Source organism: Hippoglossus hippoglossus, chromosome 18 (assembly GCF_009819705.1).
Source record: "Hippoglossus hippoglossus isolate fHipHip1 chromosome 18, fHipHip1.pri, whole genome shotgun sequence".
NCBI lineage: Eukaryota > Metazoa > Chordata > Actinopteri > Pleuronectiformes > Pleuronectidae > Hippoglossus > Hippoglossus hippoglossus.
The window spans coordinates 3,336,508-3,353,941 of record NC_047168.1 but is presented as its reverse complement, the minus strand read 5'-3'; the positions used below and the strand labels follow the sequence as shown (position 1 = coordinate 3,353,941).

The window sequence follows — 17,434 nt, the reverse complement described above, 5'->3', positions numbered from 1 at the left end:
CCCTGTGTAATCAGTAATGAACTGAGAGGTTCCAGACCCGTATCCAAGTGCATATTGTTGATGACAGGCTCATCCATGTCGACTGTCTTGTTGTATTGGTTTAAAATCGGAATTCCAGGATTTAAATGTTGTCTCTCTAAGCAAGTGAGTGCGCACACACACTCACTATACACACCCTCAAGAGTTTAATATCCTCAGTCAATCTCCTCTGTGGTTGTAACCTTATATTGGACCTCAGGAATCGGTTAACAAGGATCAGCTTTCAAGCTTTTGTGCTGCCAGTGGCTGTTCAAAGGCGGGTCATTACACTCTGTCCGTGTAATGCTTTATTTGCCAGGGTTATTGTTCAGCTACTGCGGGACCTTCCGTGCTATTTCTACCAGCAACTTCTCCCCTTTTTTTCCTTTTAGAGCAACTTAACGGATCAAGTTTATCATTTTAATTTACACCACTTATCTGTGACTTCAAGCACTCGGAGGCCTTTGTGTAATGTGTGGCTGCAGTGAGGAAAATAAACTGGTCTGTAGTCTGCTGAGCCTCTGAATCGCATTGTGTGGCAGACGAAACGAGTCTGAGTTACTGGGACTTGGGAGTAAGGCTGAATTGATTCATTTTAAATTTTATCTGTGTCTGTAATAAACTTGATTCGGACTGAGTGAAATGATTGGCTGGCGTACCTGTCTGTCACTTACCGACCTCCCTGCCTGTGCTCTTACTGCACATGACCGTAGTCTTCACAAGCCGGAGAGGCATACACTACTGAAGCAGCGACAATAGTCATAAGTTAGTGAGCAAGTCATGGAAAAGTCCGCTTCTAGCATTTTTTCAGACTGTGTGCGTTCATGTATTTTGGAAGCATAGTTTCGGCGAGTCTTGCATGCTCCTGCTCGCTTTTGCAGGATTAACAACCCCAGCTTTAAATCCTGTGTTGACTCTAATAAAAGAGGGCTTTATGGAGGAAGATGGTTGTATATAACTTTGCTGCTATAAAAGGAGCAAATGGCATTTTATCGATCATCATATCTGAGGTGGTTAAAGTTGAATATATGCCTCAAACATGGGAAAACCAACATTATGTGTCTAAGTAAGGTCATCCAGAATGGCTTCAGAGCTACTTAGTGTAGATTTGGTGACTTGGGGTCAAAGCACAAGAGTTCCTTTTATATTAGAGGTTTTTGAGACCTTACTTTTAGTTTTACTGTCACGGGTCTGTGTGTATGATGAATTCCTGAGTGGATGTTGTATCTGAACAAATCTTCTCGGAAGTTTTTATCTTTCCCAGAACACTGAATACTCAAAAACTGTGCATCTTCAGTACAAGGTACAAGACTGCTGTTGGGAAAGCATTGCATTTATATACAGAGAAGATCAGTCTATAAGCAGGGAACAAGGGAAACAAATCTCAAGACACAACTGGTAGATTCAACTTGTTTTGGCACTAAAGCTGCAGCTGCTCGATGAGTCCTGACTGGATGAAGAGAGCAGAGAGCTGAGTGGCTGAAACCTGATCTGTTATTCTGGGGTTGATTATGATGCCTGGGTACAGCAGAGCGCAGAGCACCTTCAGCAGAGAGACCGGGGCTAATAACACACGGCAGTGCTGATTTACTGACACACGCAGCAGCATTGACAGACCTGATGCAGAGCTGCTCAGTGTAGCGTCACTGCTCAGAGAGAGTGGGGTGAGTAGGGAGAGAGCGAGAAGAGGGGTGTCATGCTGCTACCACATCCTTTCCAATGCGGGGTGTGTCCCTCTGTCGGCAGTTTGACTGTCCCTCTGGCCTCCTATTGCACCTCCTGGGTGTCCGGTTGCCAGGAGTGAGCGCTAAGGGGCAGCAATGACGCTAGGCTAGGGTTTTTGGAATCAAACCCCCACCGGAGGACTGGCCGTCTGTAAGAAACCGCAGCGTTCATGGTGAGTGAGCACTTAACACTGAGGACAAGCGGGCGAACGTGGGGACCCACTGTCATTCTCCTCGTCTAACCGAATCAGAGGCCATCTGTATTCAGAGCATGAGGCAGCAGAGGAAGATGATGGCTCGGATTTCACACAATAGCCTCTTTCAGCTCGTTGTAGCTCTGTGTTTCATGGTGGACGGGTGCAGGATGCTGATTGTCAGAATGTCTAAATCACTGGAAAGATGAAGATAATGTCTGGTTTTCTTGATGCGTTGATCGACTAATCCCCCATCTTAACTGCATGTTAGTACAACAAAAAGCATGTGCAGCAGCATGATAGCCTTGTCTCTTTTCTAGTTTGGCTTTTTGAAGTGTGTCAAGGGATTTCCTCCTGCTGCTATCACTGATGCTGTAGGAGACACAGAGCTCATTTGACAGCTGAATCAGTGGGACTTCCTTTGATTAAAAAGATAGAAAGAAATAAGTTACTATACCTGCATAGTGTTTTTGTGACCTTACTCATAGTCCAATGTGTTACTGTAGATACTGTACATTTTCTTCATTCTGTCTCAACTAAGCTGTAGTTTCCAGTTACTATAAATGACCAAGTGTGATCACATGTTTACATGGACACCGATATTCATATTTTAACTTGATTAAGCCAACAGTCTGAATGCGGCTGCCATGTAAACAGTACAGTATTTTCTGATTACCTTAACCAGAATAAGGTCATACTTAAAATAGACAATAATTTAATAAAGACGTGGAGTATTCCGGCCTTTATGTAGACCTTGATACATCTTAATCAAATTATAACGTCCAATTGTAGTTTTCACTGCATCTACATACAGCAGTTACCAACTGCTTGATGATGAATACCTTAGGTGCAAACAAGATGGAAAAATAAAAGGAATCTGAGCTTCTGCAAAAAAAAACTTATGGTATACAGTTGCATCATACATTTAACTGTTCCAGGTTGTGGTTTTAAAACTGGCGAACTAACTTAGGACGTAATTACATAATGACATGAGTTATAATCAGATCGTGCTCTCTTACATGTATGAATGGAATATTCTATTGGCAACTCATGTAAACACCCTAATCAAACTAATGTCTTATTCTAAATAAGGTCAACAGTGGGAATATTGGTGCCAAGTCAATGAAGTTAATTTAAGGATATTACATAAGTGAGTCCAAAAATGGAATGAAATCAAATAATGCAGTGTAATAACAATAATTCGATTAAGATCATTTATTGAGTTAAAAGACTTGGTAGTAAAATCCCACAGTGTGACTGTTGCCTTTGCCCAAGTTTACTAAACGACCAGTCAGTCTACAACATTAAATTATGCAAAGTTCACTGGAAAGCTACTGCTAAAACAAGATAATTATGTCAGTCTCACTTGGAACAGAAATGATGTCACTCTATTTACCAAAGAGCTTATAGTTTTGTTTGGTTACCGTTTGTCTTTTAGTCAGCAGGATTACACAAAAACTGGACGGATTACCACAAAATGTATTGAAGGATACAGTTTGGGTGAGAGAAGATCCCATTCATTTGGTGTGTATCAACATTTTCGTTGATTTTCGTTCAAGTATTTGTTGAAATGAATTCTGCTGAGTCAGACTAAATTGATGGATGTTCTCCTGTGTTTGAGTGGTGTACACTGAAGTGCTTATTCAGAAGATATTCTAGCATTTAAGTGTTGCACTTCCATCAAGTTTGTGTACTGGCGGTGAGCTATAGCAGTTTGGCGTTTTGCAGTGAAACCAGGCTAAGTGTCCTGCTGTGGCCTCTCATCTCTTTGTTAAGAAAACCAGCAGGGTTTTGACGTGGCTGTGATGCAAAGGCAACAACCCAAAGCATAACTGGACAGTTTTACTAGCAATTGTGACATTGGTGTATTTTTAAGTCCATGTTGCACCTTTTAATCATTGACGCATTCATTTACCTTGAATCGGCCCCAGAAAACAACTGGATGAGGACTGGAGTTGCGTCCTATTGTCTGCAGTTCGAAACCATAGAGGACATGAACAGCCAGCCAGCTAGTCAGTGAGTGCAGCCAGGCGCCCAGAGAGCTCTTACATCACAACCATGAAATCAGAGAACTCTACTGAAAGCCAGTGTGACAAAGCAGGTTGCTCTGGCAGCCGGTTATCATGGGATGTAGTAGCTATTACAGCTCAGGGCTACCATGGTGGGACCGGAAGGGTTTTGTATCATTGTTAAATCTGTGAAAATTTCAGAGAAACATGACAATATGTGTTGTCGTTTACTCTGTTTGTTTTTTTTGTCTGCTGCCAGATAACCAGATATTCTGGTTTGTGTTGCCAGATAGCCATTCATGAAAGTGTAACTTTATGAAGCAACATGAAACACTCAGGAGCCAGTAGGGGAGATTCATTACTTGTATGTTTCATTACTTGTATGTTTCATTTGAATCCATGTAGTCCAACGATAAAGTCTCTCAAAGCAGGAAAAACGTTGCCGACTGCGATTTGTACATGTGATGCATTCAATACTAAACAAACAGCCCATTTCAAACAGGCAGGTTTCGAACAGGCACTACACTAGTTTAACAACTATGAGGAAGAACACTTAAAATAGTAGTAGTTATACTTTGTTATGGTGCTTGCACAATGTTTGAGAACATTGAAGAAAATTATATTGCAATAAATAATGTACTTTTAAAGGAAAGGTAGTTAGTACAGGAAGAAGAGGTGGATATTGACGTGTGACAAATGCATGCTAATCAAAACAAGTTTTTATAAATCTTTTTGCGAGGGTTTGCGAGATGATTAACAGGATATTAAAGTGGGGGAACAAACACCATTCTGTGTGAAAGAGGACAAGGCAAATTGTGCTGCAGTTGAAGTAGTTAACATCTCCAGGAGGAAGAATGTAATGTAATAATGTGCAGTCTCTTTCCTTCTCTCTCTGCTCACTTCTTGTCAGCGTAAGTGCTGATTCACCGGTCGTACTAGTTCTTGAGTAGCAGAGGAATGCACAATTGTCTGTTGAGTGTTAACCGGAGTCTTGCTCTGACACCATCAGTATTGTTTTGTTTTTATAACTTGGGTAATGAGTTGAGCTTTTAATAGTCTCACTGCTCATCTCATTATTGGCACCTCCCATTTTCTCGTATCCACACATATCTCCCTGTCCACAGACGCACCTCAGTGCAGTCTTCTGTTTCAACCTTGGTAACACCTGCAGTGCTGCTGAACAGATGCCAAATTGCCTCCCCCCAGTCTATCTACCTCCCCCTCCTCTCCCTCCCTGTCTCTGCAGTGTCCATCCATTCCCAGGGTGAGAAGCTCTGCTTCCCTTTTTTTTATTGGCCTGCAGCTGTTCCCTCAGGTACTCTCTGTCCTTAATAAACCAAGCAGCAGTACATGCATGTTAGTAGTTAAGCACCGACTCACAGTGATAAGAGACAAACAATATATATTCATATACCTTATTTTAATTTACTTTGATTTGACTGGTGGATAGGAAGTATGGTTATGATAAGATTGCACTTATTAAGTTGATTGCTTAGATGGGAATACTGTGATATTGCTTAAAAACATGTCCATTGTACATCACGGTTACCGACTGCATTCACCTGTGACCCACTTTACTTACTGTAGTTGTGCATAAATACACTATTTTCATGCAGTAAATACTATTGGTGACCACTATTGGTGTATCTTTGCCTTTGTCATATGGTGCTGGGCAGAGCAGTGGGTTCATCACAGCGTCCTCGCAGAGAAACAGCCACCTGCTGCGGGTAAATTGGTTGGATTAGAGTGGCGAGTGCGAATCAAAACAGTTAAAGTTCTGGGCTGTCAAAGAACAAGCTGAAAAAACTGGGGAAAAAGAAACGTCCAGGCTGAGTGGGAGTGTAGAGTTGGGTGAAAATTCTTTGTAGGTGCCTCACCCCAAGAATTTAATTTCACATTACACACTCCACTGGTATTTTTAATTGCAGCTTTAAAGTAGAATGTCCCTCCCACTGCTCCTTTTGCTCTCTTAGGTAGGGACAGGAACATTTTGTATTGGTACGGACTATTAAGCCTGTTGCAGCACTGTATGTTGGACCACGCAAAAACGTTCTCTTTCAAGACAAAGATGAGCAAAAGGCCTTATTAGTCTCTCCTCCGCAGCATGAGGGTGATTTGGACTAAACCTGTAGCTGGTTTATAATCCTAAATATCCTAAATCATGCAGTCAAAGCGGGTACAAGGGAGGAGAGTAAGTGCTGGATAGACAGTTTCAAAAAAATAATCTAAGTGAGGATATAGTTGGTCAATGAAAAGAAAAGTAGGTGTAAGTACTCACACAGGACTGGTGACTCACCCTTTAGTGTAGCGTTCTCTCAGCCCAGTGCTCAGGGTGCAGTCTTCCCATGAATCACATCCACTCTCCAGCGGTGCAGGACGTTTTCCATTACCACTCAAACTTCCAACTTCATGCATCCTCCTCATCTTTGCTTCATGCACCACTGCCCTCATTTCTTCCTGTCTTATGTGTCAACTTCTCTCCCTTGATGTCCAACCCTCAAGAGATGTTTTTGGCATTTCCCTCTCAGGCTTTCCCGTTTTCCCTCTCCCCCACCTCCTCATCATGACTCTGGTCTGCAAGATCAAGAAACAACATGAACAATCTGATGTTTTGCTTGATTACAGGCAAGTGCAGCATAAAAAAAATAGAGTAGCCGACCCGAATGAAAATATAACTTACATATTTTTGTCCGGTAACCCGACTCGCTTGCTGACTATAGCATTTAGCTCAGAAGTACAACCTGAGACAGTCACCAGCACGACTGTACACTCTTGAATCTTTTTTTTTTGTTTTACACTTTTTTCATCCTGTCAAGAACTGTCTGGCAGGTGCCCTGTACATACATTTTATGGCTATTGTAAGTAATTCATGGTAGTTTTATGTCTTTTTTTTAATTTGGATTCATTTGGATTTGGTGTTGTGTCCCCCTCCTCAAGCAGAAATTCAGCCTGATTCAATTACCTTTATTTGTCCCTCAGGGCCAATAGATATCAGGCTCTGGTACATCAGACAGCATCACAAAGGCAGATTAATAACATGTGCTGCATCAGTACCAGTAACACACTTGCTCGCTCACACGCACACACCGGAAAGAATAGATTGTTCTGCCTGTATTGTGGCCTGTGCAGATCAATGCGAATGTAGCACAGTGTTGAGCTGATTGCCTGCAGACCTTGGCCTGCATTATTAACCAGCTCGACACACACTGGAGGACATTCTGGACACACAGAGGGGTGTGTGCGTGCGCTCATATTGCACTTGCCCTATTTAAAGTAGCTTCCTCATTAACTAGTAAGACAACGCAGCATCTTCCTATGGTCTCCTCTAAAGGTCGTCCCTGCACAATTTGGGCTCTATCTCCTCTCTAATTCCAACTGCTGGATTTACACACACACAGAACCTGAAAGTCAGTCAGCTGATACTTCTGTTCAAGTGCTCTTCTGTGGCTTTAGCTGTAACAGACTGACAGTCACATGGCCTCCTCTTTCTATAGGCCTGTATCACACTCCCAGGGGTGGAACAGCAACCACACACATTAGACACCAGCTGACAAATGCTCAGAGGCCATAAGAACATTGTCACAAGGTTGTCAAGACATTTCTCAGTGTTCCTGTGTGACTTAACGTGGATGTATGAGCCCCCCCCCCCCCCCCCCCCTTATTTCTTTTCATGTTTTCCAATCTCCCTCCTTTTTCCCTAAAAATCATTACAGTTGGAATTAAATGTCAGCTATAACCATTGTGGTAAATTCCCTGGCTGTGGAACCGCATCCCTGTTCTGCCGGCTGTCGGTACTTTGAATGCGATATAGAGAAACTAAATCCAGTAATTTTCTTCAAACTATTCACTTCCCTATATTTGTGTGTGTAGATCATGTGCATTCGTCATTGCCACCGGTAATGTGAAACTAAGGCCTTGTTCAGACCCGGATTTAACATCCGTTCTGAGTGGTCACAGGAGACACATTCAGGAAGCATTTTAATACCAGGATCAGATCTCACTTCCCTGCTCTATATGCAAATAAACATGTGCATCATTTGTGTTTGTGAAGACCAAATGATGTTGTTTTTACCCAGTCTGAATATATAGATGTGTTTGTGTGTGTTGGTGCAAGCGAGAGAGAGAGAGCCCGAGTTGGTCAGTGTTTATATTGTGACGGTGACTACAAAATCAATATATGGGCACAGAGAATCGTAAAAATATGTTCAGGTTATTGTGAAACTGTAGCAGGTCAGAGGACGTCAGCTGAGTAGGTTGTCACTCATGTGGCCCAGGACTAATTTGCGTTCACACAAAACATCCATCAAACAACCAAATGTGGTTTCTGTGATGGATCTTAGAACGCATTGAGGACACCGAGGAACTGTACTTAACGCTGACCACTTGGCGTCTGCTCACTCAGGGTGGATGTTAATACCCGGTCTGAGCGGAGTCTAAAGAAAGTCTGAATAAAACTGTCCTCGGCAGTTGGTTTCCCTGTTATACTGTAATTAGGTTCATTTTATGTGTATTTGTCTTAATCCTCTGTTTTTGTTGCAGGAATATGAAACAAAGAGTGGCAGAGCTGGACCCGGCAACTCGACGTCTCCCAGGCGGAGTGTGAGGAAAAACCTGGACTTTGAGCCACTCTCCACCACCGCACTTATACTGGAGGACAGACCTGCGTATGTAAACATACACAGACACACACATAGTCGATCCTTTGGTTGTTGGACTATCCCACATTTTTCATTCTCTCTCACCGCCAGTGGGGTTTACTCTTCAGAAAATAAAGCCGTTGTCTCCATCCTCCCCCATCATTCCTTCTTTATCAGCCCTCCTTCCTCTGCTAGATCATTACCCTGTCAGTCATTCCAGCTCTCACCGCTTCCCCCCGTTCGTCTCACAAACAGTAAACGAGAAGTGTTGCTGAATGTTTAATGGCCCTCCCTCTGCCTGGCTCCATTACCCTGCTTTTTTGTTTTGTGTTGAATTTGCATTTTGTTTACATAAAAACAGACGGACATATGCCGGGCCTCACTGGGCTTCATCTAACATTTAGTGGTACTGCTCTACCGCATGTTGAAGAAAAACAATAGTGTAATTTAGCCTGGTTTTTCTGTGTTTACAGGAAATTGATTTTAACACCTCGGCTAGAAAAACTGAGTTCAGCTGCTGCAGGCTTCTTGCTACATACAAGCTTCCTTATCTGTTTCCATTGTCAGGGGCTCCCTCTACTGGTAGAAATCATTAAGAAAGGTGAACCTACTGTATTTGGTGATTCAGTAGAAATATAGTGCATCATCTCTGTATTTGTAGAATGGAGTAAGACAAAACAAGTACAGGATTTTACTCTTGATTCACTTGCTAAAATGTATTAGGAACTGCATCACATGTGTCATCAGACAGATCCTGAAAAACAACTTTATTTTGGGCTTTCACTCATCCATATGACATGATCTTCATCAGCACAGTTTCCCCAGTTGTGTGAGATTATAGATATTAAATTAGCATTAGACCGCGAGGTGAGATTGCTGTTTCTGAAGTCAGAAATTATATTTAATACCCAGTGTTATAAAATGACTAGTTAGTCAGATATTAGAGGACAAAATAAAAGGGTCAAGTACTGTACATAATATGTGACCTCATCCATATAAATGTTTAACAAAGCGTAGACATCCAAGCCCCAGCTGACAGCATCTCCCACCACCAGAGCAGCGCGATAAAGGGAAGTGCTCGTGGCCGGTTCCTGTGCACGTTCTCCTCTCTTCGTTGCACAGAAGCACTCAGACATGAATAATGCAAGTAAACCTCAGAGAAACTCAATGCTGCTAACCCATTTACTTAAATGCATGTCTGTGTGATACAGGAATCTGCCTGCCAAGCCAGCTGAGGAGACACAGAAACACAGACAGCAGTATGAGGAGATGGTGGCCCAGGCTAAGAAGAGAGGTGAGGACATGTGACAAAAGAATCAAGGTTCACCTGCTGTCTTTGTCTAGGGTCAGAGGTCAGCTCTGGAGCACTGGAATTCACCAAGACGGCATCAGGAACCTGAATACAGGAACCTCCTATTTATTTTGTCCTCCACCATTCTCTAAAGCTTGCCGTCTCTATCTCTGTCTTTCCTCAGCCTGGTTTCCTCTTTACTCTCTCATTTACCCACTCTTATGCCTCTTTGACACCAAAATTAGCAGGTATACAGAGTTTGCCTCTCCCCCCCCCCCCCCCGGTGCATCATGTTCAATGCCATAAACACACTGACGACTGAGGTGCTCTCTCACCTTACTGTCTTGCCAAATTAGCACATTTACTTGGGTGTCTTGTTTCCATCACTGCCGATCTGAGCTGATAAAAACCTGTATCTACTGCAGAGTCATTTGACCCTGGGGTGAATGCCGATTGTATCCATTCCCATTGCAGACAAAAGCTAGATGTTACCGGGTGTTAGTGTGGAAAAGGGGCTCTACTGTATCTGACCACCTCTCCTCACCCTCCTGTGTGTAGAGCTGAAGGAGGCTCAGAAGAGGAAGAAGCAGCTGGAGGATCGGTGTAAGCTTGAGGAGAGCATTGGCACAGCCGCCCAGGTCTGGAACCAGGAGATACTGCCTAACTGGAGTACAATGTGAGTACAACCACTCTCACTGAGTTCAGAAATATAACAAAGTATTTCCCCAGAAAAAAACCTTCGAAATGTCCAGTGCTTTAAAATATAGTAGAGCACCTTGATGTTGTGGCCCATTACCCCAACCCAGTGGTGGAAATCGGTACTGTTATGAGTTATTTGAATTGGTTCTCATCATTGCATCACCCTCTTGTTTTTCACACGATTGTGCTCGTATAACCATTTGTCGTATTCGTTTTTTTAAGACACTGTAAATTTCATAAATGTTACTGAACCTGTTGTTAAAACGCCAAGTTGAAAAACGGCTAAAGTTAACTCTGAGGCTCCAGATTAAATACAGTGAAGTGTCCTCATTGATTCAGCAATTCTTAACTACCATCACACCATGTTAAAGCCCTATGAGACAAATTGTGATTTGTGAATATGGGCTATACAAATAAAATTTGATTGATTGACTTACCCAGTGCAGAGAATCCACAGCCTGCTCATGAACAAATATATATAGTTGTATATAATCTTGACAAACATATGAGGACATCATCTTCTTTATAACGTTGTTGTAGGTAACTGTACTTCGCCGCATACTAAAGCATTAGTATTTTTTTTTACGACTTTTTTTAAGTACTTGTGATGGTTAAAATCGGTGCCTGGAAGTGCTGATGAAGCAAATTTTGTGTGTCAAAAGTCTTTGGCGGTGGAATCTCACATAGTTTGGTCTTAAATTTTACTTCAAGTGGTTGACCAACATGTGCTTCTTTGCTCTTTGAAGAACTATATTTGTTCCCACATTTCAAACTCTACCAGGTGCACATCTCGGCGAGTGAGAGACCTCTGGTGGCAAGGCATCCCCCCCAGTGTCCGAGGCAAAGTGTGGAGCCTGGCTGTGGGCAACGATCTCAACATCACACACGGTACGTCATGGGAGTGAACGTGCATCTCCGAGCAAATGAGGAGAAATGGTGAAACTGTCAGCTTTACTGATTTGTTACCTATTTGCTCTTCCAATCAATCAGTATAAATCACTCTGATACTTCCTCCTTTCCTTCATTGTAATATTTGTGTGAACAGGCCACACATACATGCACACACACACACACAGACACACGCGCTGTGCACACACACATAGATGAGTGTGGCAGTTTGTCTCAGCGTTTGTTATTGAGCTGAAGTGGCAGTGAGATGGAAGGTCTATTAGAGCAGGAGCATGGTCCACTGAGCACGAGTACAAGCACGAACATGCAGAATTTCAATGAGTTCTGTGTGGCTTGAGACGACAAGCACTTGTACTTCTACACCTAATGGTATAATGAATTCCCAAGCCCTTTACCCTAACTTTAAACATTACAACTGGATACTAACATAGTAGACAACAGACGTATCCGTAGCAGAGTTGATGCGCTTTCAAAAACCTAGTAGTGTGGCTGTAGCTTCTGTGTTAAGATATCTCTGTAATAGCAATACATCTTTACATTAGACTGCAGTTCTCATCCTCTCCTTACAAACCCTCTGCATGAAGTAAATAATCAGCCAGAGCAGTGTAGAGCTCCACATCGTGTTTCAGAAAGCTCATTATTTCCATCCCGTACAATCACTGGAAGGCAGCCACAGGTTAAAGCCATGACGGGTACATTCATCGTACTGCAACAAAATAAATGTCCCCTGGACGCAGGAGATCTGCTTTCTGTCATCGCCTCACATGAGCTGAATCCTTTCTTCACCTAAAGTGGTTTCTGTCCAGTAATCCTGTTCTGTCAGTCCCTTAAGCCTCTGTCTTCCCTTCTTCTCTTAATGCTGTAATGTTTCCCTGCAGAGCTGTATAACATCTGTCTGTCCCGGGCGAGAGAGAAGTGGAGGACCACGCCAGCACCTTCCGCAGAGACTGAAATTAATGGTAGAGATGGACAAGAAACTGTCAATCACTGTTTCTGGCTTTTTTTTTTTTAACCTGAGTTCTGGCCCACATCTTTCTGTGTGTTTCTGAACTGTCCGCCATGTCTTCCCATTAGATGCTGGTTCTTCAGACAGGGAGTCGAGCCTGGAGCTGATCAAGCTGGATATCTCGAGAACCTTCCCCCAACTGTGCATCTTCCAGCAGGTCAGTGAGAGAAGCTCAGCCAACACGATGGTGCTATCACGGCTGCTTTTTCCTTTTACCTGTTCAATGTGTTTCCAATGCAGAAAGCAAATAATAGGATACACTAAAGAAATCACTGACAAAAAATTCACTGATACAGAAATCTCTTTTTCCTATTTTGTTGTTTAATTTAGCTTTTTCCACGTTCTTAGAAAGCTTAATAGCCTCAAGCTTAACGCTGGTTAACATTAGTTTGGGACAGCAAAGCAGAGGATGACATAACCTTGATATTATTGTAACAAAGCAAATCTAACACTGCATTTTCTGGGTAAGGTTGTGTGTGGTTAAGTTTATTTTAAGTCTATTTGTTTCTATGTCTTTATTTATTTTGTTCCTTACCAGGGCGGGCCCTATCACGATGTGTTGCACAGCATTCTGGGAGCATACACTTGTTACCGGCCAGACGTTGGCTACGTAAGTCACACACTCACAGAAGCAATACTTCCCTGTTAATTCCCTCTAATCAAATGTGTAAATTAGATATTTGTATTCTTTTTGTCTTCAACACGACCACTTGCTCGCAGTGAATCCTCCGGATGATCTCCTGTTGTTGTTTCCTTACATGGGCTCACTCTGACATTATCCAGAGTTTAACAACTCCGGAGAGTGTGTCCAACAATTGACTTTTGACCGACGTTTTCACATGCAGCCCCTAGACATTATGCAAAGTTCGGTCCATGACTGAAAGCAGCTCAACAGAAACAATATAAGCCTGAACCCAAGTCCTTAGAATCAAAACAGGACTAAGTTGGTTTAAGATTGGTCTAAGATTGAATCGACTCAACGCATGGTGAGGGCAACATAAAGCTCAATAACTTAAACCAACTGTAGATAAAAAAAAAGTTGATAAAGGGAGCTAATGTCTCCCTTCCCTCTCAAGGCTTAATGCCATCTCCTGATATGTGCTACATTTTTAATACCACCATGGAGACGAATGCATAAACTTCTTTATTTTATTTTTTTTTAAACTCCCCTGTGCCTTCAAGCAACATCAAACTTTCTAATTAGTCATTGGCAATACAAAATATATGACAGCCGTTTCTTGGTGTTTTTAACATCATGCTGTTAATTTGTGCAAATTTGTGTGTGCACGTTGAGCTTGTAGATGCTGTGGTTTGTCTTTCTGCTCCTCACCACAGCCCAACGCTCTCCCCACGCTGTACTTGTCAATAAGTAACTAACTTCCTGCACTGACCCCAACGCATGAGCTGCCTCACATGCACAGTCTATGCATTCACATGTGTGCACAGGTTGTTTTTTTTATATCCGCCTTCGTTGGTATTTCACCAGATACTTTCAGACTGAAGCTTGGATTTGATTTACGTTTTATAGAATTTGTGTTTTAGATGAATAAGGGTGCTGTGTAAAATTCACCTGTTAGCAAGTGTTAATTTGCTCCTGCACATTTCTCTGCACTCACTTTCAGAGATGGAAGTCAAACCACATCAAATCATACTTACAGTTCTATACATACAAGCTCAAAGTGAGACCATTTTTACGTGTTTTTTCAATCTGTCTGTGTGTGTGTGTAGGTGCAGGGAATGTCATTCATTGCAGCAGTGCTCATCCTGAACCTGGACACAGCTGATGCCTTTATAGCTTTTGCCAACCTGCTCAACAAACCGTGTCAGATGGCCTTCTTCAGAGTCGACCACAGCCTTGTCAGTACAGACACACACACAAACGCACACTAACGTAGAAACATTGTCATTGCACACATCTGAGTGCGAAAAACACAATTTGGTCATCATGAACACATGTTTTTAAGTGAGATCTCATCACATGTGATCACAGGAGACACATTTAGGATTCATTTCAACACCAGAGGTGAAACGATGAACTTAGAGCTTTTCACTTGTGATTGGACCTCACAGGACAGATGTTAATAAAAGGTACAAACAGGGTCTTAGACACGTCAACACTGCAGAAATCACTTGGCGGTCTCACACACACGTTTGTGCCCTGTGTTTATGTTTTTAGCTCTGACTCACTGCCCTGCCGATTGAACCGGTCTGTGTTGCTACATGTGACCATCTTCTCTCCTCTCTCTCTCTCTCTCGCAGATGTTGACATACTTTTCGGCATTTGAAGTGTTCTTTGAAGAAAACCTACCAAAGCTCTTTGCACATTTCAAGAAAAACAACTTGACCCCTGATATTTATTTAATCGACTGGTGAGTCTCCAGCTCCTCTGTTTTCTACTAGTATTATTTATTTATTCGATCTCTTTTTCTCCTCAAAACCTTCATGATATTCTTACTCACTTTAATCTTTTCAATATTCTATAATATTACAATATGACCTGTTTGAACTTATGCCATTTCACAACTGGAACGGAAACATATATATATAAATATGAAGCCACAATATGAGAGTACGATATATTCTCCACCCACGTGCAGAGTTGACCTTGTTCCCCTCCCTGACGGATACATGTCATCTAGAAACAACTCTCGTTCTCACATCGACTCAGTGTCGAGTTTGTTCTTCTGAGGAAACCGGACGGGCTTCACTTGCATCACCCACACCCCACCTGCCTTGTATTACTTGGTGTTCACATGTTGGTGTTCGTTCTTTAGTGTCAGCCACAGAGTTATTTTTACTCTGAGTTATGAGACACGATTTCTTGGTTTAACAATAATAATGATAAATAGACGACAGTGCTTAAAATATTTAATATCAGATGAGGACAAGCAGCAAATTATTACATTTGAGAACCAGGAAATATTGAAACACTTGGCATTTACTTAAAAAAATAACCAAAATAATTAACAGATTATTATTATTTATTAATTAAAATAGCTTCCCATGAATTTTCTGTGGATCAATTTATCAGTCCCTGCTGGGGATGCAGAATGTTAGCTACACTACATATTTGTCCACAGCACAGTGGTAATTGGTGTGGTGGTGATCAATGTATTATGTGTGGAACTTCGGCCACACTATCTGGTTATTTATTACCTCTGCCAAGGGGGTTATGTTTTCATTTCTTTGTTAGTTAGCAGGTAGTTGTGTAAAAACTACTGGACGGATTTCTTGGTGGAAGGATGTATTATGTGTCGGGGAAGAACCCATTACATTTTGGTGTGGAGCCGAATCAGGGGGCAGATCCAGGATTTTTTTTTCACTATATCAATGCGAGATGTGGTGTTTTCCAATATTTTTGTTTATTTCACAAAGAATGATTCATGGATCTTAATGAAAAACATCTGTCATGTTTAGGGAACGGATTTTTACAAGTGTTTGCATAAAAAAAAAATCGGGGTTTAATCGGGGGACTGTTGCACTTGGATTGAATATTCTTCTGTATGCACTTGATGCGCTTAAATTTCTCTATCATCTCAAAACCAGTATTAACCGTTCCTATTGCCCCGTCCCTCCCTTCATCCTCTCCTCCAGGATCTTCACTCTGTACAGTAAGTCGCTGCCGTTGGACCTGGCATGCCGGGTTTGGGACGTGTTCTGCAGAGACAGCGAGGAGTTCCTTTTCCGCACGGCGCTCGGCCTGCTGCGTCTCTACCAGGACGTCCTGACCTGCATGGACTTCATTCACATGGCTCAGTTCCTCACCCGCCTGCCGGACTTCTTACCGGCTGAGCAGCTCTTCCAGCAAATCGCTGCTGTGCACATGACCAGCCGCAACAGGAAATGGCCACAGGTGGGGTGTTAAAGCAGCGGCTTAGGCTTCTCGTTCCATACGGTTTCTTGAATCATTGTTTTCCTAATTATATCTACGTTCCCCTCAGGTCCTGCAGGCTTTACAGAAAGATCAGGAGCGGGGCAGCCCAGTGTTGAAGCGCTGAGCCGCGATCAGGAGGTCCCACTAACGGAATCCAGTTCCCCTCCAGACTCTTACCAGGGACCTGAGAGAGACCTATGATCATTTGGGACGTATCTGGAGGGGGTCTGTCAGTGACGAGGCAGGCATGTGAAAAGGAATACGAGGCCTTATTTATCTCCACCCACCCCTCCTCTGCTCTGAGGCCCAGCAGTGGACTGTAAACTGTAGCTGGCAGACGCCGAAGAATGTACCACACACTCCCACATACATGTACCCAGCAGACTGACTCACGTCCAGGGGAAACGACCAGTTAATACGAAAATCCTCCACTTAATTCTGTTTCCGCCAACGGTTCCACTCAAGAGGAATGTCCTGAGACAAAATCTCCAGAGTCAGATCTGTGAATGTCAATGTCACAATGTGTGGATCTCTTTGTATTTTCATTTCCCCCCCCCCCCACCCCCATGTCCTGCGAGTTTGATTTCATCTTTGGGCTCAGTCTGCTTTTCATTTACACGTTTTTGTCATTGAACATTTTAGTTCCTGAATCATTCCATGAAATCATCTCATGTTTTGTGGGAGTTAAAACCCTTGAAGTTTGGTGTCTCTGGAAGCACCAGATTGTTACAAGTGATGAAATGTGCTCAGCCTCTGAAAGAGGTGATAAGCTGCCTGTAAAATGAGTTTTACAGTAAATTTATAAAATACTGGAAATGGAGTAAATAATAATAGTAATGTGTTACTGTGGGAGACACACAAATCACAGCGTCAGACTTGGACTGGCCCTTCCCCCGAATATGTTTGAGGTACATTTCATCTGGTTAGTGTTTTGATTCTTATGTCTTGGTGTGAGTGTTAATGTCTTGTGCGTTTATTTAATATTTATCTAACTGATGACGGGACTTGTTCCAGTGACATGAAAGGTTTTTGAGGAACCTCTCCCTCACACAAATGTGTTTGGAGCTTATATA

General features: G+C 42.5%; 1 protein-coding gene across 4 annotated transcripts in view; it reads left to right on the top strand.

Annotated features, from left to right (window-relative positions):
* Positions 1-16,874, top strand: part of tbc1d14 (TBC1 domain family, member 14) — a 31,072-nt gene extending 14,198 nt beyond the window's left edge. For 2 of the 4 annotated variants that reach the window (XM_034615286.1, XM_034615287.1), the window contains 11 exons: positions 8,485-8,609; positions 9,794-9,876; positions 10,432-10,549; positions 11,354-11,460; positions 12,360-12,440; positions 12,556-12,644; positions 13,026-13,097; positions 14,216-14,344; positions 14,747-14,856; positions 16,082-16,340; positions 16,429-16,874. In XM_034615286.1, the coding sequence (XP_034471177.1) occupies positions 8,485-8,609; positions 9,794-9,876; positions 10,432-10,549; positions 11,354-11,460; positions 12,360-12,440; positions 12,556-12,644; positions 13,026-13,097; positions 14,216-14,344; positions 14,747-14,856; positions 16,082-16,340; positions 16,429-16,485 (1,230 nt within the window). In that variant the 3' untranslated portion in view covers positions 16,486-16,874. Of the gene's footprint in view, positions 1-1,518; positions 1,916-8,484; positions 8,610-9,793; positions 9,877-10,431; positions 10,550-11,353; positions 11,461-12,359; positions 12,441-12,555; positions 12,645-13,025; positions 13,098-14,215; positions 14,345-14,746; positions 14,857-16,081; positions 16,341-16,428 lie in introns of those variants that run through there. The other 2 variants (XM_034615289.1, XM_034615288.1) reach the window with 2 other exon arrangements.
* The last annotated feature ends 560 nt before the right edge of the window (positions 16,875-17,434 follow it).